Source organism: Balaenoptera musculus, chromosome 20, assembly GCF_009873245.2.
Source record: "Balaenoptera musculus isolate JJ_BM4_2016_0621 chromosome 20, mBalMus1.pri.v3, whole genome shotgun sequence".
Lineage (NCBI taxonomy): Eukaryota > Metazoa > Chordata > Mammalia > Artiodactyla > Balaenopteridae > Balaenoptera > Balaenoptera musculus.
Window position 1 is genome coordinate 17370571 of NC_045804.1, and position 21992 is coordinate 17392562.

At 38.2% G+C, this 21992-nt stretch overlaps 2 protein-coding genes and 1 long non-coding RNA gene across 3 annotated transcripts in view; 2 read left to right on the forward strand and 1 right to left on the reverse strand.

Moving 5' to 3' along the window:
* Positions 1–21992, forward strand: part of LOC118886921 (leucine-rich repeat-containing protein 37A-like) — a 281999-nt gene that overhangs the window by 25729 nt on the left and 234278 nt on the right. The window contains exon 8 of the mRNA XM_036837297.1: positions 11756–11762. Coding sequence (XP_036693192.1) covers positions 11756–11762 — 7 coding nt within the window. The remainder of the gene's footprint in view (positions 1–11755; positions 11763–21992) is intronic.
* LOC118886924 lies at positions 3157–15539 on the reverse strand. Its single transcript, XR_005017833.1, has 3 exons — positions 14722–15539; positions 14100–14174; positions 3157–3805 (listed from the first exon to the last, which is right to left on the reverse strand). It is a non-coding gene; the product is annotated as an uncharacterized LOC118886924 (long non-coding RNA).
* Positions 18634–19947, forward strand: LOC118886923 (histone H3.3A-like). Its single transcript, XM_036837298.1, has one exon. The coding sequence runs from the start codon at positions 18762–18764 to the stop codon at positions 19197–19199; it is 438 nt and encodes a 145-aa protein (XP_036693193.1). The 5' UTR covers positions 18634–18761; the 3' UTR covers positions 19200–19947.

A 21992-nucleotide genomic window follows, 5' to 3' on the forward strand; every position in this document is an offset into this window, starting at 1 on the left:
CCATTATTTCAAAGTTGGTACATAAATGAAGTTTAGATAATATTTTTTGTATCATACTACCTCAGATTTGCACAAGTTTTTACTAGTCTCAAATGCTACCCTACCATATTTCTAAATTAAAATTCCCAAGAGTAAGATTCTGCTTGGCCCAGCTTGACCTAGATTGGGCAGTGTTTTTGCCAGAGCCAGAGACTTCACCTGGCCAGCCTGTGAGTGAGCTGTCTCTCCTTGGATCAGGGACTCATCCCTGGCTGTGGCCCAGAAGCAGGAGGGGTGCCCAGGGTCAGGTGGTACAAAACATGGCCGCCTGGTGCTGCCTCTGTCACCATCTTATGATGGACAAACTAGCTCAGAGCCCAACTCCTTACTGAGACCTGAGAGATAGAAGGGGAGAGGGAGATACAAGGCCAACAGCTACTAGATGAATGCAAATTCTGATTCCGATGAAATCTGTCAGAGAATTAAGCCACTTTTTAAAAGATAATGAAATGAGACAATACATGATTAGGGCAAAAATGATACAGGGAAGAAAATTGTAGGATTCAGAGGAGGGAAGGTTAGGAAACTAGGGAGGGTCCATGAAAAAGGTAGAACTTGATCTGGGCCTGGATTATATGCCAGACACTGTGCCTGGTGCTGGGGAAAGAGTTGATTAGGACAAAGTCCCTGCTCTTGTGGGGCCCTAAGACTGAGCGGAGGCACAGACACCTGAAGACATATTATACAGAGAAGACAGTGTGTTGACATGACAATGGCAGTGTACCAAGAAGTGGTTCAGCTTTGGTTGGCTGGAAAGGAGTAAATGTGAGGGATGGCTTAGAGGAGGGGAAGAAGAAGAAAGCCAAACAGAAGTTTCTTGGGAGGACGAGATGAAGGAAAGGCATTCTAGACGGAGGACAGTACAGAAGCAAGAAGCATGAAACCTTGGGTGGGCTTGAAGCGTGTGCAGTCTGGTGTTCCGAAGCATGAAGCACAAGGAGGAAAGGGCAGTAGGTGAGGCTGTGCGGGAGAGCAGAGACCCAATCCCAAAGGGCCTGGTCAAGGCACATGGCCTTGGCCAAACAGAGCACAAACTACAATGTTTTAAATAGAGAAGAGACATGACCAAGCTTGAGTTTTATAAAGAGTACTTTGATGGTGGCCTAAAAGTAGAGAGGCCGAGAGGTCAACTTGGGTGTTTAGACCAAGTAGGACCTGGGAGAAAATGGGGCACCAGACCAGACGTTTTGATGCAACTGAAGAGCATGTACACTGGATACACATGAGTGAGAACTGAAAGGACAAGAGCTTATGTTCAGAGAATGAAGGATTATACATTTAAGATTTTTTATGACAAATTCCAGATGATGATAAGGTCCAAATGTAACCTGGGAATGGAGATCAGTGAGGTGTTGGGAATCCAGAAGCTGATGAGAAATAATTCGGATAGTCCTGGACACTCATTCCTTTCCCCTTTCAGTAGCTCAGTAAAAAGCTAGCTCAGCAGGTACCACAGAGCTCAATGGAAAAAATAGGCTCTCCCTCCTACTGCAACCATTTCTGTCACCAAGCAGTTGCCACTGTTAGTTGTATACACGTTCCCTGCCTCACCATCCCTGTAACTGTGATGCACTCCAGGCTGTCTCCTTCTCTACGGGAGCTCTGGTCATGGGACACACAATCCAGCTAAGTCTGGTCTAATCCCCTTCTCTGAAAGCTTGAGGGATTGAATGCACCCTGTTATTGTTCTGCTTATAAGTTCCCCCCCCCCGAACAATAAAACCCTACTGTTGGGCTTCCCTGGTGGCGCAGTGGTTGAGAGTCCGCCTGCCAATGCAGGGGACATGGGTTCGAGCCCTGGTCTGGGAGGATCCCACATGCCGCGGAGCGACTGGGCCCGTGAGCCACAATTACTGAGCCAGCGCGTCTGGAGCCTGTGCTCCGCAACAAGAGAGGCCGCGATAGTGAGAGGCCCGCGCACCGCGATGAAGAGTGGCCCCCGCTTGCCACAACTAGAGAAAGCCCTCGCACAGAAACGAAGACCCAACACAGCCATAAATAAATAAATAAATAAATAAATAACCCTTTAAAAAAAAACAAAACAAAAAAAAACCCTACTGTATATTTGCACAGTAGGGGGTTGAGGAATTTCGTGCCCAGGAAAATCTGTGGGTTGTTGGCATGGTAAGTATTGTGGTAGATGTGGAACCTAGAAAAATGGTACAGATGAGCCAGTTTGCAAGGCAGAAGTTGAGACACAGATGTAGAGGACAAACATATGGACACCAAGGGGGGAAAACTGCGGTGGGGTGGGGATGGTGGTGTGCTGAATTGGGCGATTGGGATTGACATGTATACACTGATGTGTATAAAATTGATGACTAAGAACCTGCAGTATAAACAAACAAACAAACAAAACAACTAATACTAAACTTTCATTGGGTTATTTGTATGGAAATATGTTAATATAAATGTTTCAGACATTACATGAAATTTCTAAAAATCTTATATGTTCTGGTATAATGTTATAAGTCATAATCCTAGTTATTATTTTAAAATATATATCTCAGAAATAACTAATTTTCTTGTCAACTGCATTATTATGAACTTTCATCAAATCTTTAACCGTGGTCATTTTTAAGTCTTTTGTCATTTACAGACAGTTCTGGGTGTACTCTGATGCTTTTGCAAATATGTTCCCATAAAAGGGTTTCATCTTCAAGAAATTCATGGAAAAGACTCTGACAAGTACAGGTTTCCGGTAACTGACTGTACTGCTGAACTGAATGAATAAGCATTTTCAGAACTCTAATGAAAAACTGATAAACTCATAAAAGTGCTAACAAAAGATCAAGATGGAAAAAAAATTAATTACATGGCACTGAGTGAACTGATGAGGATGAGTATAATTTTTGTGACTTTCTGTTTGAATTTTAAAAAAATAAAAATAAAAAATAAACAAAAAAAAATCCCACAAGGACTCAGAGGCAAAGAATATACAAATCAATTTTCACTGCAAAGTAAAGGAACTGTTACAGTGGAGGATTACTGGACTGAATGTCAATATTATGACATAGTATGAGTGTGTTTCATGTTTGGTAATTGCAATCATTGTTGCTTTTGTTGTGGTCATCCATGTACAATGCTTGGTGTCAGTCTATTTATCTCTTGTAAAAATAAAATACAGTGTGTGTGTGTGTGTGTGAAAAAAAAAAGGAAAAAAGAAAAAAGAAACTGTGTTCCCAAATGAAACCCTGGGATAGGATTAGTCATTTACATCTTTTAAAAATAAAGTCCAACAGTATTAGAGCTGTGGTATACTTATTGGAAAAAAAAAAAGATTGTGGTAGAGGAAACGACTTGGAGCCCAGGACCGAAGTCCCCAACTGTTACAAGGGCATCATTCACTAATATGCCAGTTCAAAATACTGAGAGTCTCAAGTCTGTCTGGTTCAACCCCTGAATCAGACAGTGTATTGATTATCTGGTGGTATGTAACAGATCACACCAAAATAGTGGCTCAAAACAACAATAAACATTTATTCCTCACAATTTCTGAGTCAAGCCTTTAGGGGGATATCTTGGGCAGTTCTGGCTCTGGGTCTCTCATGAGGTCCTCAAGATATCGGCCAGGGCTGCAGTCATCTGATGGCTGGACTGAGGCTGCAGGGTCCACTTCCAAGATGGTTCACTCCCTTACCTGGCTGTCAGGGTGGTGCTGGTTGTTAGTGGGAGGCCTCATTTCCTCCCTGCATGGGCCTGTCTGTCCACCTGCTACTTGATTGAATGTCCTCACTACATGATGGCTGGCTTCCTCCAGAGGGAGCTGTCCAAGAGAGAGACAGAGGTTATTCCTCTTATGGCCTGGCCTCAGAAGGCACATAGCACCACTTCTGCCACATAGCATGGTTAGAAGTCAGTCACTCGTTCCAGCACACATTCAAGAGGAGGGGATTTAGACTCCACCTTTTGAAGAAAGAAGAGTCAAAGAATTTGTGGACATATCTTAAAACTACCATAGACAAGAAAATAGAAAGCACGCTAGATATTTCAAGCAAAAAAAAGCCAGAAAGAAAGAAAGATTATATCCAAACAGTTGGTGCTTATCATTGAGGGGGCCAATGGTGGTGAAAGTTGGGGATGGGGGGCATTGCAGCAGTAGCCTTCAGGTTAATTTACCACAGCTGCTTTCCATAGACTCAAAACTGCTGCTGCCACTCAGAAGTCAGGAAACTTTGGGAAACCACTGATGAGGTCATTGCAGCCCCAAAGCCCCAAGGGTGGTGACTAGATGGGGAATATGGAGTCTGCTGCAGAGGAGGAAAGAATGATTTCCATCTGCTTTCCACCTTCCAAATTTCACAGAAGTACATTTTATTGGCAGAACCCTGCTGTCGAGGGGATCTGTGAAATATGGTTCCCAGGCTTCTAGCACCTGCAGAGAAGGGGGTAGAAATGGGTGTCAAGAGCTAACCAACACTATCCAACATACGTCTGTATACAGGTATGGTGAGGAGGCACCACCTGTACTTGGAGAAGTCCTGGAGCCCTACTTCTTTTTTTTTTTTATAGGCTTATGGGTGTCCAAGGCTTTGTAAAAGTGGGGTGGTGTCCACATAGAATAACATGGTGGAGAGCTAGCTGAGTCACAAATCTGGAAGGTGTCACTGTAGTTGGGCAGCAGGTGAGGTACTGGTTGCTGGTGACATGCAGTCAGCCCCAGAGGTGACTGGAGAAACACCTGGAGTTGATCCTTAGTTGGTCTCTGGAATTTTCTCACTGGAATGAAAGCTGGGTAGACTGCAGGCAGTGCAGCATCGGAGAGAACATAGCTGCCATTCAAAAGGGCTGCCAGAGGAAAGGTGTCCATAGGGAAATATCATTTCTCAAAATATGGTCTGTGGACCTCTACACTCAAACATCTCTGGGATGCTTCTTTACAAGGCTGATCCTGGGACTTCCCTGATGGTCCAGTGGTAAAGAATCCGCCTTCCAGACTTCCCTGGTGGCGCAGTAGTTAAGAATCCGCCTGCCCGTGCAGGGGACATGGGTTCGAGCCGTGGTCCAGGAAGATCCCACATGCCGCGGAGCAACTAAGGCTGTGTGCCACAACTACTGAACCTGTGCTCTAGAGTCTGTGAGCCACAGCTACTGAGCCGTAGTGCTGCAACTACTGAAGCCCGCTTGCCTAGAGCCCGTGCTCCGCAACTGATTAATCCCAAGTATATTTGAGTACCTAATAGAGTATGAGCATGCTAAGTACTAGAAAAAGAATGATAAATCTGTAAATATTGTTCATGAGGTGTTCATAATCTCTCTGGAGAGGATTATGGATCTTCTCCATACACAGATAATGGATACAATGAATAAATGGATACATACAATGAATGCAATGGATAATGATATGGATAATAAATCTATAGTTATTGGTTTGAAACAGTATCAAGATCCAAGTAATTCCTCCAAAGTCAACAATTTTTGAAGTAAAAGAGCTCAGAAGTAGGTAATGGGTGGGGCTAAGGGTCTGATATATTGAGGTGGAGAAATTCGTGGTGGGGATGGAGAAATGTGCTCGGTGATTTGGGGGTACTTTAGGAAAATGGGCTAGAAACCAGCTTTTTAAGAGTTTCATACTAGACTGTTGATGGCTTTAATGAGTTATACCTTGATTTGCATATATAAGACTCATGAAAACACTCAAGTTGAAGGATTGCATCTTTGGTGGTCATTTCTTACACAGAGGCGGGAAATCTAAATTTTTAAAGTTCAGTGGATAGTTGGTGCTAACTACTTAGTACTCTAGTCTTCTCTGGGAGTTTGAAGAAGAAGCCACCTGCTTTAGATGTCTGCACCATTCGATACAGTAAACTCACACTTTGGACTCTACGCTAAAAATACACTTGAATAGAAGCAGTAAACTCCAAGACTTCTGGGCGCGGGAGTTGCGGAAGGGGAACTAGAGGCAGAGACAAGCCCTGAGTGGGAGGGGTGAGGGAGAGGTCCGAGTACTGCCCTCGTCCCACTCCCACCAAACTGGCTCCGCCCCTCAGGCTTCCGTTTGTAAACAGCGCGTGCACAGACGTGCGTGCGCAGACATTATCATTATAATAAGGCATAACATAGTTAATTTTTTAAAAAGCACATGAGTTCATAAAGATACTCAAAATGAAAAGTGGGGGAGCTCTTCTTTATAGAATAATGTCAGCTAATAAATGCAAAAGGAATGATAGAATTAGGAAAGTGTCATTTTGTAACTATCAATGTAATAATTGATTCAGACAAGGATTATCACTGATGCACAGTTGGGTGAAGAGTTGTTTGAAAGTAGGATCTTCACTGATCCCAACGTATCACCCCACATATTATTTATCAATTACCAAGGGGAAAAATAACTTTACCATGGAGAGATATGGAAGATACCACCTTAGTCAAGTGATCAAACTTAGCACTGGGCCACCTGAAGTGATGAAGTATGAAGAATACATCACCTATATACTATTCTTTCCCAAAATGTTTACTTTGAATCTAATGAGGAAACAGGCAAATCCAGATTGTGGGGCAATTTACAAGACAACTGGCTTAGACTCTTCCAAAATGCCAGTGTCATAAAAGAACAAAAAAAATAGTAGGGAATAGATTAAAGGAAACAAAGAGATGACATGCAATGCCTAATCTTTAATTGGACCCTGTATCAAAACAAAACAGACTTAAAGAATGTTATTGGCTTCTGGCCAAGATGAAGTAACAAGGTCCAATTTGACCTCCCACCTGAAACAATGAAAATATCAGACAGAACGTATGAAACAATAGTTTTCAAGTAACTGGACCTCAGGCAATAAAGTTCAGTGATCCCCAGGAGATGGGAAATAAATGAAGTGATCCCTATAATTGCCCTAACTTACTTCTCTGAGAGAGTTTCCAGGTCATGGTACAGGGAAAAGAAGATCAGGCAGAGACTGGTGGACTCCCTGACTGAGGAAATGGAGCTGAGAGTCTGGGACAACCAAGGTAACTAGAGTTCACAAAGCAGAGTATCAGAGAGAAAAGAAGTGCACAGACAAAGAACTCTGGAGATATGCAGAGGGATCTCTTGAGAATTCAACAAAGTATTGGTCAGTACATTTGTGTAAGGAATTCCTTGATGCCAGGAAAAGACCCACATGAAAGGATTAATAATAAGAATAACTGGACATCACACACGGTTGTAGGAATAGTACCTGTTCCTACAAGTCAGACTGCAAAACCTCATGATACTCAGAAAGGACTTGTCTCCGTACTTGCAAATAATGAGCTCCAGACTAAAGGCTACTTGGACTCCTACCCAACGAATCTTAAACGCTAGAGCTAAAAGAATAAAATTGTTCTGAGTAACTTAATTTCACCCAACACAAAGCCCAAGCATTTTACCGGAATATAAATATATATAGCACACAATAAACTAAAACTCACAATATCTGGGATCATATGAAAAATTGCCAAGCATACAAAGAAGTAGGAAAATATGACCCATACTGAGGAGAAAAGGCAATCAATCAAAACTAACCCATAATCTATACAGATGTTAGAATTGGCAGAAAAGAATATTTAAAAAGTTATTATACATGAAGTAAAGTTATTACAACTGTATTTCATATGTTAAAAAACCCAGACTAAACGCTGAAAATGTTAAGTACAGGCATGGAAAATGTAAAACAAACCCAAATTGCGCTTCTAGAGATTAAAAACAATGTCTAAATGAAAAAGACATTGAACGAGGCTAATGGCAGATTAGACACTGCAGAAGAAAGGGTCAGTGAACATTAAGGCATAGTAATAGAAACTATCCAAAATGAAACAAAAAGAGTAACAAAACAAAACAACAACAAAAATGAATAGAGCATCAGTGAGTCGTGCAACAACTTCAAGTGGCCTAATACATGTGTACTTAGAGTCCATGAAGGAGAGGAGAAATACAAAAATTTGAAGAAATAATAGCCAAAATTTTTCCAAAATGGTAAACAGTATAAACTCACAAAGTCAAGAAGATCAATGAACTTTAAGCATAAGAAACATGGACAAAACTACACCAAGGCACAAAAAATAATCAAATTGCTCAAAACCAGCAATAAAGAGAAAAATTTAAAAGCAGCCAGAGGAAAAAACTATACACTACATACAGAGGAACAAAGATAACAATGACAGCAGAATTCTTGTTGGAAACAATGTAAAGGAGAACTCAGTGGAATAACATCTTTAAAGTAGTGAATTGAATTCTATCAAGCTAGAATTCTATACCCAGATGTGCCCAAACAAAAGCAAAATGAAGACTATCTCAGACATACAAAAGCTGAAAGAATTCATTACTAGCAGACTTTCACTATAAGAAATGTTAAAAGAAGTATTTTTAAGCAGAAGGAAAATGACACCAGATTGGAATATGGATCTACACAAAAGATTAACAATACTGGAATTGGGACTTCCCTGGTCGTTCAGTAGTTAAGAATCTGCCTGCCAATGCAGGGGACACAGGTTCAATCCCTGGTCCGGGAAGATCCCACATGCCGCAGAGCAACTAAGCCTGTACACCACAACTACTGAGCCTGCACTCTAGAGCCTGTGTGCCACAACTTCTGAAGCCCACGCACCTAGAGCCTGTGCTCTGCAACGAGAGAAGCCATCCAATGAGAAGCCAGTGTAGCACAACGAAGAGTAACACCTGCTCGCTGCAACTAGAGGAAGCCCATGTGAAGCAACAAGACTCAGCACAGCAAAAATCAATTTATAAAAAAAAGCTTAAAAAAAAATTTTTAAGGATTTTAGTCATTCAATATATGTCTCTGACCACAATGGAATTAAATTAGAAATGAACAAATCCAAAAAATCTCCAAATATTTGGAAACTAAACAACACACTTCTTAGTAACTTTGTGGTCAAAGAAGAAATCAAAAGCGAAATCAGAAACTATTTTCAACTCACTGAAACTGAAAACATAATATGTCAACATGTGGGATATTGCTAACGCTGTACTCAGCTTCCTCAACTTCCACCTTAAACTGGAAAAACGAGAGCAAATTAATCACAGAGTAAGAGAAGAAAGAACACAATAAAGATCAAAGTAGAAATAAATAAAATGGAAAACAGAAAAATACTATCGATATTAAAAGGATAGTAAGATAATATTATAGAAAACTTTATACCAATAAATTCAAGATGAAATGGACAAATTCCTTGAAAGACATGCACTACTAAAGTTTATTCAAGAATAAAGCTATTAAGAAAATTGGATGTGCAGTTTAAATCCTTCCAACAAAGAAAGCTGCAAGTCCAGGTGGCTTAACTGAGAAATTCTACCAAACACTTAAGGAATAAAATAATGCCAATTCTACACAAACTCTACCAGAAAGTTGAAGAGAAGGGAATACTTCCCAACTTATTTATAAGGCCAACTTTCACTGTATCAAGATTAGACAATGACATTACAAGAAAACTATAGACCAATATCTCTCATGAACACAGAGGCAAAAATTCTTAACAAAATTTTAGCGTATCAAATCCAATAATATATAAAAAGATGATACATCATGACCAAGTGGGATTTATCTCAAGAAGGAAAGGTTGGTTTAATATTTGAAAATCAATTTACCCAATTTAGTACACTAAACAAGAAAAATAAGGACATTTCTGGTAGGGCAGTGGTTAAGAATCTACCTGCCAGTGCAGGGGACATGGGTTTGAGCCCTGGTCCGGGAAGATCCCACATGCCACGGAGCAACTAAGCCCGTGCACAACAACTACTGAGCCTGCACTCCAGAGACCGTGAGCCACAACTACTGAGCCCATGTGCCACAACTAGTGAAACCCATGCACCTAGAGCCCGTGCTCTGCAACAAGGGAAGCCACCACAATGAGAAGCCTGCATACTGCAACGAAGAGTAGTCCCTGCTCGCCACAGATAGAGAAAGCCTGCGTGCAGCAATGAAGACCCAATGCAGCCAAAAATAAACAAACAAATTAAGAAAAGAAAAGAAGAGAAAAATCACATCATCATTGCAATAGATGCAGGAAAAGAATGAAAAAATCTAACATCCATTCCTGATTAAAGAAAAGAACAGCCCTCAGTAGACTAGGAATGGAAGGAGACTTCCTCAACTTGATAAATGACTTCTACAAAAAACCTAACATCATATTTAATGGTGAAGGACAAAGTACTTTCTCTCCAGGATCAGGACAAAGGCAAGGATGTCTGCTCTTATTACTTCTATTTGACATTGCACTGAAGGTTCTAGCCAGTGCAATAGGGCAACAAAAAGAAAAGAGATATTCAGAATGGAAAGGAAGAAGTAAAACTATCTTTATTTGCAGTTAACATGATTATGTAGAAAACCTGATAGAATCTACAAAAATGCTACTGGAACTAACAAATGAGTTTATCAAGTTTGCAGGGTACAAGATCAACATACAAAAGGATTAATTTATCTCAACAAACAAGCAGAGATCAAAGTTTTAAAATACTACTTATAATAGAATCAAACATATAAAATACTTAGAATAAATCTGACAAAAGATGTAAAAGACTTGCTCATGGAAAACTGTAAAATATTGCTGGGGGGAAATTAAGGAAGACCTAAATAACTGGAGAGATATAATGTATTCATGGATCAGAAGATTCAATATTGTTAAGACATCAATTCTCCCCAAATTGATTTATAGATCAAAATCCCAGTAGGCTTTTCTATAGACATTAACAAGCTAATTCTAAAATTCATATGGAAATAAAATTTAGAATAACTAAAACAACTTTGAAAAAGAACAAAGTTGAAGAACTAACAGTAATTGATTTCAAGGCTTATGAAGTTACACTTTCAAGACGCTGTGATAGTAGTGTAAAGATAGACAAAAAGATCAAAGGAACAGAATAGAAAGTTCGGAAGTAGAGAGATGTGGACAACTGACTTTCAGGTTCAAAGGCATTTAAGTGGAGAAATGATAGTCTTTTCAACAAATGATGCTGGAACAATTGAATATCCAGGTGCAAAAAAAAAAAAAAAAGGAACATCCATCCAAACGATATACAGAAATGAACTCAAATTGGTTCAAAGATCTAAATGTAAAACATAAAACTATGAAACTTCTAGAACAAAACAGGTGAAAAATTTTATGACCTTGAATTAGGGAAGATATCCTAGATACAACACCAAAAGCATAATCCACAAAAGAAAAAAATAGATAAATTAGACACCATTAAAATTAAGAATTTCTGCCCTGCAAAAGACACTCCTGAGAGAATGAAAAGATGAGTCACAGAATGGGAGGAAATACTTAGCAACTTACATATTGGATAAAGGGCTAATTTCCAGAATATATAAAGAACTCTCAAATTTCCAGAAAAATATAGATAAAAGATTCAAAGATATACAGATGGAAAATAAGCATATGAAAAGATGTTTGACATGATTAATCATTAGGGATGCTACAGTGAAATACAACTACACACCTATTAAACTATCTAAAATTAAAAATACTGAGCATAGCAAGTTTTTGTTACAACGTGAAGAAAATGCAACTCTCATACACTCCTGGTAGCGATGTAAAATGATCAAACCACTATGGAAAATAGGTATTTTTTAAAAACTTAAACATACACTTACCAATGATCCAGCCATTCTACTTGCAGGTATTTACCCAAGAGAAATGGAAGTATACCTCCATACAAAGACTTGTACACAACTATTCATAGCAACTTTATCTGTAATAGACAAAGACTGAAACAACTCAAATGTCCATCAATGGTGAATAGATAAATGGTGGTACATCCATATAATGGAATACTATTCAGCAATAAACAGAAATGAATTACTGCTATATACAACAATATGGATGAGGATTAAAATAATCATGCTGAGTAGGAAGCCAGTTAGAAAAAAGTATACACTGTATGATTCCATTTACATAAAATTCTAGAAAATGCAAACAGAAAGCAGATCAACAGTTGCATGGCGATTGGGAAGGGCAAGGAACGATGGGAAGGAAGAATTACAAAGAGACATTAAGAAACTTTCTGTGGTGATGGACATTTTGATTTTGATGATGTCTTCATGGTGTGTATGTATGTTTGTGTGTGGAACACAGATTATTGTATGTCAATTATACCTCAAAAAGCTGTTAAAAGAAATGATATTATATGAGAGAGACAATTGGGGAAATTTGAATAGCAACTCTTTATTATATAATATTATTGTGTAGGAATTTAATTTCTTCAATACTCTGTGTTAACAGTATTGTAGTTACATAGGGAAATAATTTTTAATATCCAGAGAGGAGGATATCTAGCTGACAGGAGAGGGACTGCAATTGTGGCAGATGCTGTGGAAGGCTGAGGAAGATGAGGCTAGAGCAGTGACCAACAGATGTGACGGCTTGGTGAAGACAGTAATTTGTCAGCTGACCTGACAAAGACGGTTGGAACAGACTGCTAAATGCAGGGCCCTTTTCGCCTACTAATCTCATGCAATCCCCTCAACTAGCCTTGGCATAACAGAAAGTTTCTATTAGCTTGCCATATTGGAGGGGGGATGGCACAATTTAAGGTGCAGTTAGTTGTGTAATAAGCTGTCACAGTAGGATCCTACAGAAATAGTTTTTTAAACTGCAAAAAAATGAAACTTGACCCTTCCCTCACAACATATATGAAAGTTAACTCAAAATGAATCATAGACCTAAATGTAACTATACAACTTCTGGAAGAAAACATAGGAGAAAAGCTTTGTGATTTTGGGTTAGACAATGGGGTCTCACACAAAGATTTCTTAGATAAGACACAAAGAAGCACAAACCATCTAAGAAAAATTGCTAAGGGACTTCCCTGGTGGTTAAGACTCCGAGTTCCCAATGCAGGGGGCCTGGGTTCGACCCCTGGTCAGGGAACTAGATCACACATGCATGCCACAACTAAGAGTTCGCATGCCACAACTAAGAAGCCCATGAGCTGCAACTAAGACCCAGCACAACCAAATAAATAAATTAAATTAATATTAAAAAAAAGAAAAATTGCTAAATTAGAGTTCATCAAAAATTTAAAACCTCTAGTCTTCACAGACACTTTAATACAATGAAGATAAGTCACAATCTGGGAGAAGATATTTACTAAACACATATCTGGGAGAAAGGACTTTTTCCATTGCTTTATATATAAAGCACTCTTAAAACTCAATATAAATATCCAATTAAAAAACAGATTTGAACAGACACTTCATTTAAAAAGATATTTGCACATGAATAGACAGTCAACACCATCAGCTATCACAGAAATGCAAAATGTGGCAAAAACCACGAGATGCAACTACACACCTACTAGAAAGGTTAAAAGTTTTTAAAAAACAAATATAATGATCAGTGGAAGATGTGGAGCAACTGCAACTCTCATAGACTGATAGTGGGAAAGCAAAATGGCACAGGCACTTTAGAAAACAGTTTAGCACTTTCATAAAAAGTTAAATATGCACTTAGCATATGATGGAGCAATCCAACCCTTAGGTATTTTACCCCAAAGAAATGAAAACATATGCTCGCACAAAACATATGTTCACACACACATGTGAGTGTTTTCAGAGGCTTTGTTCATAATAGCCAAAAAACTAGAAACAACTCAAATGTTCATCAAATGATGAATGCGTAAACAAACTGTGTATCCACACAACTAGAATACTACTCAGCAATAAAAAGGAATGAACTACTGACAGGTGCAACAAAACAGATGAATCTTCAAAGAGACTGGTTAAGTCAAAGAAGCCAAAAACAAAAGGCTACATGCCACATGATTTCATTTATAAGATATTCTGGAAAAGGCAACATTATACGGACAAAAATCAGATTGGTGGTTGCCAGGGGCTGGTAGTGGGAGGTGGATGGATTGACTACAAAGGGACATGAGGGGTCTTTTGGGAGTGCAGAAGTTTTCTTTACCTCAAATGTGGTGGTGGCTACAGAACTATACGTTTGTCAAAACACATCACACTGTATATGTAAAAATAGTGAATTTTGTTAAATGAAAATTATACATAAATAAACCTGACTTAAGAAAATAATAAAAGAAACCTAAAAAAACAATTGAGTGAAAACAAATGTATGAAAAATCAACTTACAGTTTTTCCAATTCAAGGGTCATAATGAGGATGCTTTCAATTGTTGTAAGTGACACTTGTGTTGTTCCCATGTCTCTGAAGGAGAAGCCCAAACATGCATGATATAAAACCCAAAGACAAAAATTCTAAACTTAAAAAGATAGTTAACATGTGATTACTTCAATTCTGGCTTCTTACTTGCCATACATGATAATGCCAAAGAGCTCTTATTGAAGAAATTTTAATTTGCATCATCAAATTAATGACCTTGGTGCTGAACAGTACAATCATTTTTTATTATCCTAACTTCTCATTTTCAATTGCATCTACCTCTTTTGATCACTCTTTTTAAAAAAAATACTGTAACCCTTATTCCTTTTTGCTTTCTGGGATAAATAATATTCCTACATGCATCTACATGTTCCATATCTATATGTGTTCTTCAACACTGTTCTCATTCTCTGCTGGCTGTCTTACCCATATATATTCTTTCTTAATCCTTTTCTTTGCCAATAACTCTTATTTTCAATAACCCAGTTAAAATCTAAATTATGACTTTTTAGCCAAAAAGTACTCAATCTTTGACAAAAGTAAAAAAGAGCAGAAATTATCTCATGAGCCATGAAACTGTTGCAATACTTACAAATATTTTAATGCTGGCAATTTAAAAAGATAAGAATCTTCAACTGTTGTCAAAGGATTACGATTGAGAATTCTGAAAAATGGAATGGAATTTAAATTATCTGCATTTTCAATTACTTCCATGAAAGCTTATATTCATTTTTTTTTGGTACGGAACGTGAAAGTTTAAAAAAAAATCATTTTCTGTCTTTACCTGTAAATCACCCTTAGCATCTGTAAAACACTCTCTCATTGGGAACTACCCAGGTCTCTAGATGATAAAGTGGAGAAGAGAAACAAACAAAAAAAAAAAAATAGAAAAAAAAGTGGCTAGCAAAGAAAAAATATGCCAAAGAACTTTTCAGGTTAAAAACCCTAGAAGTGACTATGCTGGTAGGAAGCCCTTGTTCTGTAAAAAAGTACTATTTCTAGTGTCTTCCATAATTCCAGGTGTTTTTCTTTCATCTCTACAAATTTTTTAAAATTTCATGATTTAAACTACCCAGTTAAAGACAAAAATAGGGCTAATTCCTTGGTTCTGGAGCCAAAGAAGAAGAGATAAATCCAAGAGGAACTGGTGAAAGCCATAGTCCCATCACATAGTCCCATGTGTATTCTTGCATCATAGCCTTTGTTACTGTGTATGTAATCACCTGTTTACTTGTCAGTCTCCTAGATTGCCAGCAACTTGAGATCAGGGACCAAACTTTATTGTCATTATTATTCCTGTGCCTGACATAGTGCCTAATATTTACGAGGTATTTAATAAATGTTTGCTGAATAAATAAATAACATTTTGTTTATATATCAATAAAATAAACAAATTAAGTTTGGGGAACAAAATTTTATTCCAAAATGCTGGAATAGATTTTCTTCTTAGTTCCTTCTTTCTTTTTTTCTTTTTTCTTAGTTCTTTAAAATAAATAAGGGGGAAAAAAACCCAAAAGAAACAGGAAGAAAGAAAAGAATATCTGACTTTAGGTTAACTCTACTCAAGAATTAATAATGTATTGTGCAAATATTATAAAGATAATTATCAAAACTAATATCTTTTGGGTTGCCAGGCATCTGTGATCAGCATTTAACATTTAATCCTCACAGTAACATTATGTGATAGATATATTACCCCATTGTACAAATGAGGAAACTGAGGCACAGAGAAGTTATATAACTTGTCCTAAGTCATCAAGCTAGTAAGAAGCAGAGCTGGAATTTGAACTCAGTTCTGACTCTAAAGCCTGTGTTTAACCTGAATGAAAAAAAAACGGGGGGGGGGTGGTTTAAAACATCTGTTACTTTAACCTTAATTTTGAAGGCACTAAATATAGAAATACCTTTTCAAACTTCATCTACCCATCTGGGATAGCCTGTATGAGAATTATACGTTCTCTTTTTATTTATTTATTTATTTCACTTTTTATTTATTTTTTCCTTAATCATCTCCCATGATAAGTATTTAATTAGCCTATGGTCATTGAGACTTTAGAGATTTTAAAAAATATTGCAGGAAAATCAGTAAAAATGATGGAGGAAGGACATCTGAAAATTCATCCCTCCATAGAAGCAACAATAACAACAACAACGACAACAACAACAACAAAACTGGCAAAAATCGTCTGGATCAACTTTTTCTAAACTCTGGAAATTTAACCAACAGGCTTGCAGCAAATTGGGGAGCAATTTATTCAAGGAAAACAAATTAATTTCTCTAAGAACAATGAGATCTGTGTTGCGTTAACTTGTCCTTGACCTTTGCTCTCCATGCCAGTGGTAGCCTTGAAAAACAGCCCACATCCCTGGTACCAGAAGGAGCAGCATGGACTGGGAGGTCCTTCAAAGCCTCATTCCCAAAGAACTGTCATTGTTTTACATGTCTGGTGGTCCCCTGGAAGACCTCACTTGAAAGACTTGACTTTGACCTGACTGAGAGCTGTCTAGTGAGAAAAGCTTCTCCTCAGATGGCATTTTTGGAAAACATTTTCAAGCAAATATTTTAACATGGCGGTTGCATGAGGCAATGGATAACAGTTTGGGGCAAAAAACAGCCCAACCAAAAAGCTTAAAAAGAAAAGCTGAGGAATGAGATGTCCACAGAGACTTTGAAATGTTCCAATGTATTCCTGGGAAACTGGAAGACCACAAGACATATTCCTGGGAATCTAGGAAAATAACTGTTAGCATTAATAAATGAGTTCAGCAAGGTTGTAGGATATAAGATCAATATTATTTCTACACACCAGCAATGAGTAGTCCAAAAATGAAATTAAGAAAACAATTCCATGTGTAACAGCATCAAAACAAATAAAATACTTAGGGAAAAATTTAACCAAGTAAGTGCAAGATTCACACTGAAAAGTACAAAAGTGTTGAAAGAAATTGAAGAAGATCTAAATAAATAGAAAGACATGCTGGATTCATGGACTGGAAGATAATCTTATTAAAATTTCACTACTTCCCAAATCGACCTATGGTTCCATTGCAATTCCTATCAAAATCCCAGCTGACTTCTTTCCAGAAATTGCCAAGCTAATTCTAAAATTCATATGGCAATTCAAGGAAACAGAATAACCAAAACAATGTTGGTAAAGAACAAAGTGGGAGGACTCACACATCCTGGTTTCAAAACTCAGTTCAAAGCGACTGCAATCACAGTGTGGTACTGGAATAAGAACAGACATGTAAATCAATGGAACAGAATTGACAGTATCGAAATAAACCCTCATATTTATGGTCTATTGATTTTCAACAAGGGTGCCAAAACAATTCAATGTGGAAAGAACAGTCTTTTCAAATGATGCTGGGACAACTGTACATCCACACACAAAATAATGAAGCTGGACTCCTACACTTCATACCATATATGAAAATTAACTCCAAATGGATCAAATATCCAAATGTAAGAGCTAAGCCTATAAAATTCTTAGAAGTAAACACAGGAGTAAATCTTTATGACCTTGCATTAGACAACAGTTTCTTAGATATGATACCAGAAGCACAGACAACCAAAGGCAAAATAGATGAATTGGATTTTATAAAAATTAAAAAGTTTGTGCTTCAAAGGACACTATCAAGAAAGTGAAAAAACATATAGAATGGGAGAAAATACTACAGGTGGGAAGAATAAGATGCAGTTGGGAGAAGAAAAGTGTAGTAGTTGCTAGGTGTGACAATCTCAAAATTTTGAACTATTACAAATAAAACAGCCACCCTAAATCACCCCAAAGGACAGATTCAAGTTATTTTTGTTTTTAGCGTTTATGCCTTTCTAAATCTGAGAAGCTGCCAGGATTCTAGTACACAGCAAAAAGTGATGACAACACCCTGAAGTGTGTAAGCTTTTGTGTGTACATAGCTATCTAAAGGAAACAATTGCTAGTTGACTGGGGGAGCATTAGGGCTGCTCTGTGACCGCAGCTCAATTTGCCTTCATAGTGTGGCCACACCTACCTCATTGATATTCTCAACAATGGGGTAAATAATTCAATAGGGATAAGGCTTTGATTTTCCTCTTATTCTCTGTTAGTGTTTATGTTCTTGGTACAATATTGATGTACCACAGACACGCCAGCATGTGAATGTCCTCTGTCTGGTTAAGTTATATAGCCTTTCTACATTGTAGAGTCCTCCAGTTTCTAAAATCATGGAGCTTGTATTGTTAGAACCAATGAAGTGACTAAAAGAATTTTTAAAAATAAGCCGTCAGTCTGTACCTGCATAGGTGAATGAAGGAGAAACACTTTAAAGTCAGAAAAAAAAGTAGACTTAACATTTAGGATTATCAACCACTGCTGGTCTTGCATAATATATTTCATTCCTGATTTTATCTGAAAGAGATATGATTACTACCACCATTCAAAAAGTGGTACTTCATTAATTAATAAGCTCTTGGCTTATCTCTGAGGTAGATTTCGGATTTAAAATAGACTACCGACGCAGAGCGGTTTGGTCGTTAGTCGGAGGAGCTTCTTCTATTAGTTCGGCGACTGCGGCTCTTCATTGGGCAGCAGGAGCGGCGCGGCTGTCGGAGAAGCGGCGTAAAATTTCGGCATTGGGTGAAAGAAAATGGCCCGAACCAAGCAGACTGCTCGTAAGTCCACGGGTGGCAAAGCGCCCCGCAAACAGCTGGCCACTAAAGCGGCCAGGAAAAGCGCTCCCTCTACCGGCGGGGTGAAAAAACCTCATCGCTACAGGCCCGGGACCGTTGCGCTTCGAGAAATCCGTCGTTACCAGAAATCCACGGAGCTTCTGATCCGGAAGCTGCCTTTCCAGAGGTTGGTGAGGGAGATCGCCCAGGATTTCAAAACCGACTTGAGGTTCCAGAGTGCCGCCATTGGTGCGCTTCAGGAGGCTAGTGAAGCGTACCTGGTGGGTTTGTTTGAAGATACTAATCTGTGTGCCATCCACGCTAAGAGAGTCACCATCATGCCCAAAGACATCCAGTTGGCTCGCCGGATACGGGGAGAGAGCTTAAGTGAAGGCAGTTTTTATGGTGTTTTGTAGTAAATTCTGTAAAATACTTTGGTTTAATTTGTGACTTTTTTTGTAAGAAATTGTTTATAATATGTTGCATTTGTACTTAAGTCATTCCATCTTTCACTCAGGATGAATGCGAAAAGTGACTGACTGTTCACAGACCTCAGTGATGTGAGCACTGTTGCTCAGGAGTGACAAGTTGCTAATATGCAGAAGGGATGGGTGATATTTCTTGCTTCTCATGATGCATGTTTCTGTATGTTAATGACTTGTTGGGTAGCTATTAAGGTACTAGAATTGATAAATGTGTACAGGGTCCTTTTGCAATAAAACTGGTTATGACTTGATCCAAGTGTTTAACAATTGGGGCTGTTAAGTCTGACCATACATCACTGTGATAGAATGTGGGCTTTTTCAAGGGTGAAGATACAAGTCTTAACCACAGTGTAACTTACAGTTTCCTTATTAAAAAAAAAAAGTAAACCTGGCAGCTATAGAATACACTATGTGCATTTATAATAGCTATTTTATATATTGTAGTGTCAACATTTTTAAATTAAATGTTTTACATTCACATGTGGTGGGGAGTCTTGTCATTAAGGTGTGTGTAATATAGAGTCCGGTTGGTTTTCTCCTAACTAGACTGCACTTGTTTTTCATACGTAGTAAAATGCTTTGCGCATTATACCTTGCATAAGTCCTCATTCTACCACATGTTGACTAACCCTCTAGCTGATAATGCAGACACTAACGGGGGGATTTATTTATAAGGGCTCTAGAATATAATACAAGTTATTCACACCAGCATCATCTGTCACTAATATAGTAGTTAGTGCAGCTTTTCTTTGTGTTGTGGTTGGTCTCATAACTAGGTTGAGTTTTTCTCTGCCAAGAGGGAACAATACCAAACTTCTTTTTCTTGTGGAGTTTGTATTATAATAACCCTTAGGCTAAACTTGCTGTGGGGGAGGGACACACAGCTTCAGCTCATGGAACCTCTGCCGGTTAAAATGGTGTCAATCTGGTATAAGGTCCTGGGAAAAATCACTTCATAGAGATGGCTTTCTAAGTGGTTTTAAAATTTATCCTTCTATTGAAGTTTTTAGGTCAATTATGTATGTTGACTAAATTTACAAATAAACTTGTTTATCCAACTAAGTGTCAAAAACCTAAATTGAATGTTGAAAGCTTAATACATCCTTTATTTAGGTCCTTTAAGTTTATTTCAGGTTTTGCTTGGTAGACAAAGGAAGCATATTTATTTACAGAAATATTTCTACAAAGCATGTAAACAGCTCTCTGCTCTATAAAAATGCCATGACAGCTGTATATGCAGTGTGGGCTTAAGACTGTATTAATATATGTTTCTCCCCCCTGCGCCTCTGTTGTGAAGGAAAGTAAATTTCTTTGAAATTCCAGGACTCAAATTTGGGGTCTGTTCCTGAACCTGTTTAGGAAGCACATTTATAGATCTCTTCATATAGCGAGTTATTTTAACACAAGCCCACAGGTATAGAATCTTAAGTTAGTCTAAGCCGCTTTTTCAGTATGAAACTAGTGTTCTCGACCAATGATGGCCACCAGTGAAGCATAGTATGTCAGCAAGACATGGGCACAAGAACCACACCAATCAGACAAAAGAATTCTGTATAATTTGAAGTCAGTAGCTGGAGGAAGTCTCTATGCTCTGATAAAACAGTTCGGTGGGTTTTTTTTTTAAGTTTGGTCTAGTTTCAAATTTAGGGTTTTAAGGGGTTTAGGATTGGAAAGAGGCAAGTCAGATTAGGATTGGGAATCTTGGTAATTTAGTGAGCTTTTTATGAGGTGTCAAAATCTGATACAGTATAATGAACTGGTTTCCTAGAAGGTGCATCATAATGAGTTCTGGAACCAATTCTGACAATTTACTTGCATTGTTCTTGTGAAGGACATTGAAATCCTAGCCAGTGGAATGTGGTGTGGAGTGTCTGGCAGTTCCAAACACAAGTAGAGAAACAGCTATGGTGATGCGTCTCCTTGAGTTACCACTCGAGCTAGAGTAGGCGACAAACTTTCTCACCAAGTCTGCATCCCAAGGTAGGATTTTACGGGGCAGCTTGGAATCTGCTAAAATAGTGCAACTTACACTTCCATACTTTCAATTTTTAAGCCGACAGGCAGAAATATTTTCTGGTTCTAGGAAACTGCTCACATGTTATAATACCCATGGGTTAAAGTGGTAGAACAGTCTGAAGAGAAAAGCAAGCAAAAATTGGAGCTGAGGAAGGCATCCTGTGCTGTTGATGGATGAGACAAAAATAAAGTTTTTAAAGTTTAAAAAATAAAATAAAATAAAATAAAATAAATAAAATAAAATAAAATAGACTACCACACTGCTAACTACTTCACCTGATGTTTGTCAATAACATAGAGGCTTCATTCAAGAAACCTACTGAGAAGTGGATTAAAGTTTTACTGAGCTCTGACCGCCAAAGCAACAGTCAGCTCTACCCACCACCAGAGCCTCCCATCAAGCCTCTTAGATAGCCTCAACCACCAGAGGGCAGAGCAGAAGCACGAAAAACTACAATCCTGCAGCCTATGGACCAAAAACCACAGTTACAGAAAGATAGACAAGATGAAAAGGCAGAGGGCTATGTACCAGATGAAGGAACAAGAAAAAATCCCAGAAAAACAACTAAATGAAGTGGAGATAGGCAACCTTCCAGAAAAGAATTCAGAATAATGATAGTGAAGATGATCCAGGACCTCAGAATAAGAATGGAGGCAAAGATTGAGAAGATGCAAGAAATGATTAACAAAGACCTAGAAAATTAAAGA

Bases quoted from the DNA above. Each gene is read 5' to 3' on its own strand.
- LOC118886923 (XM_036837298.1), top strand. From the start codon at position 18,762: ATGGCCCGAACCAAGCAGACTGCTCGTAAGTCCACGGGTGGCAAAGCG.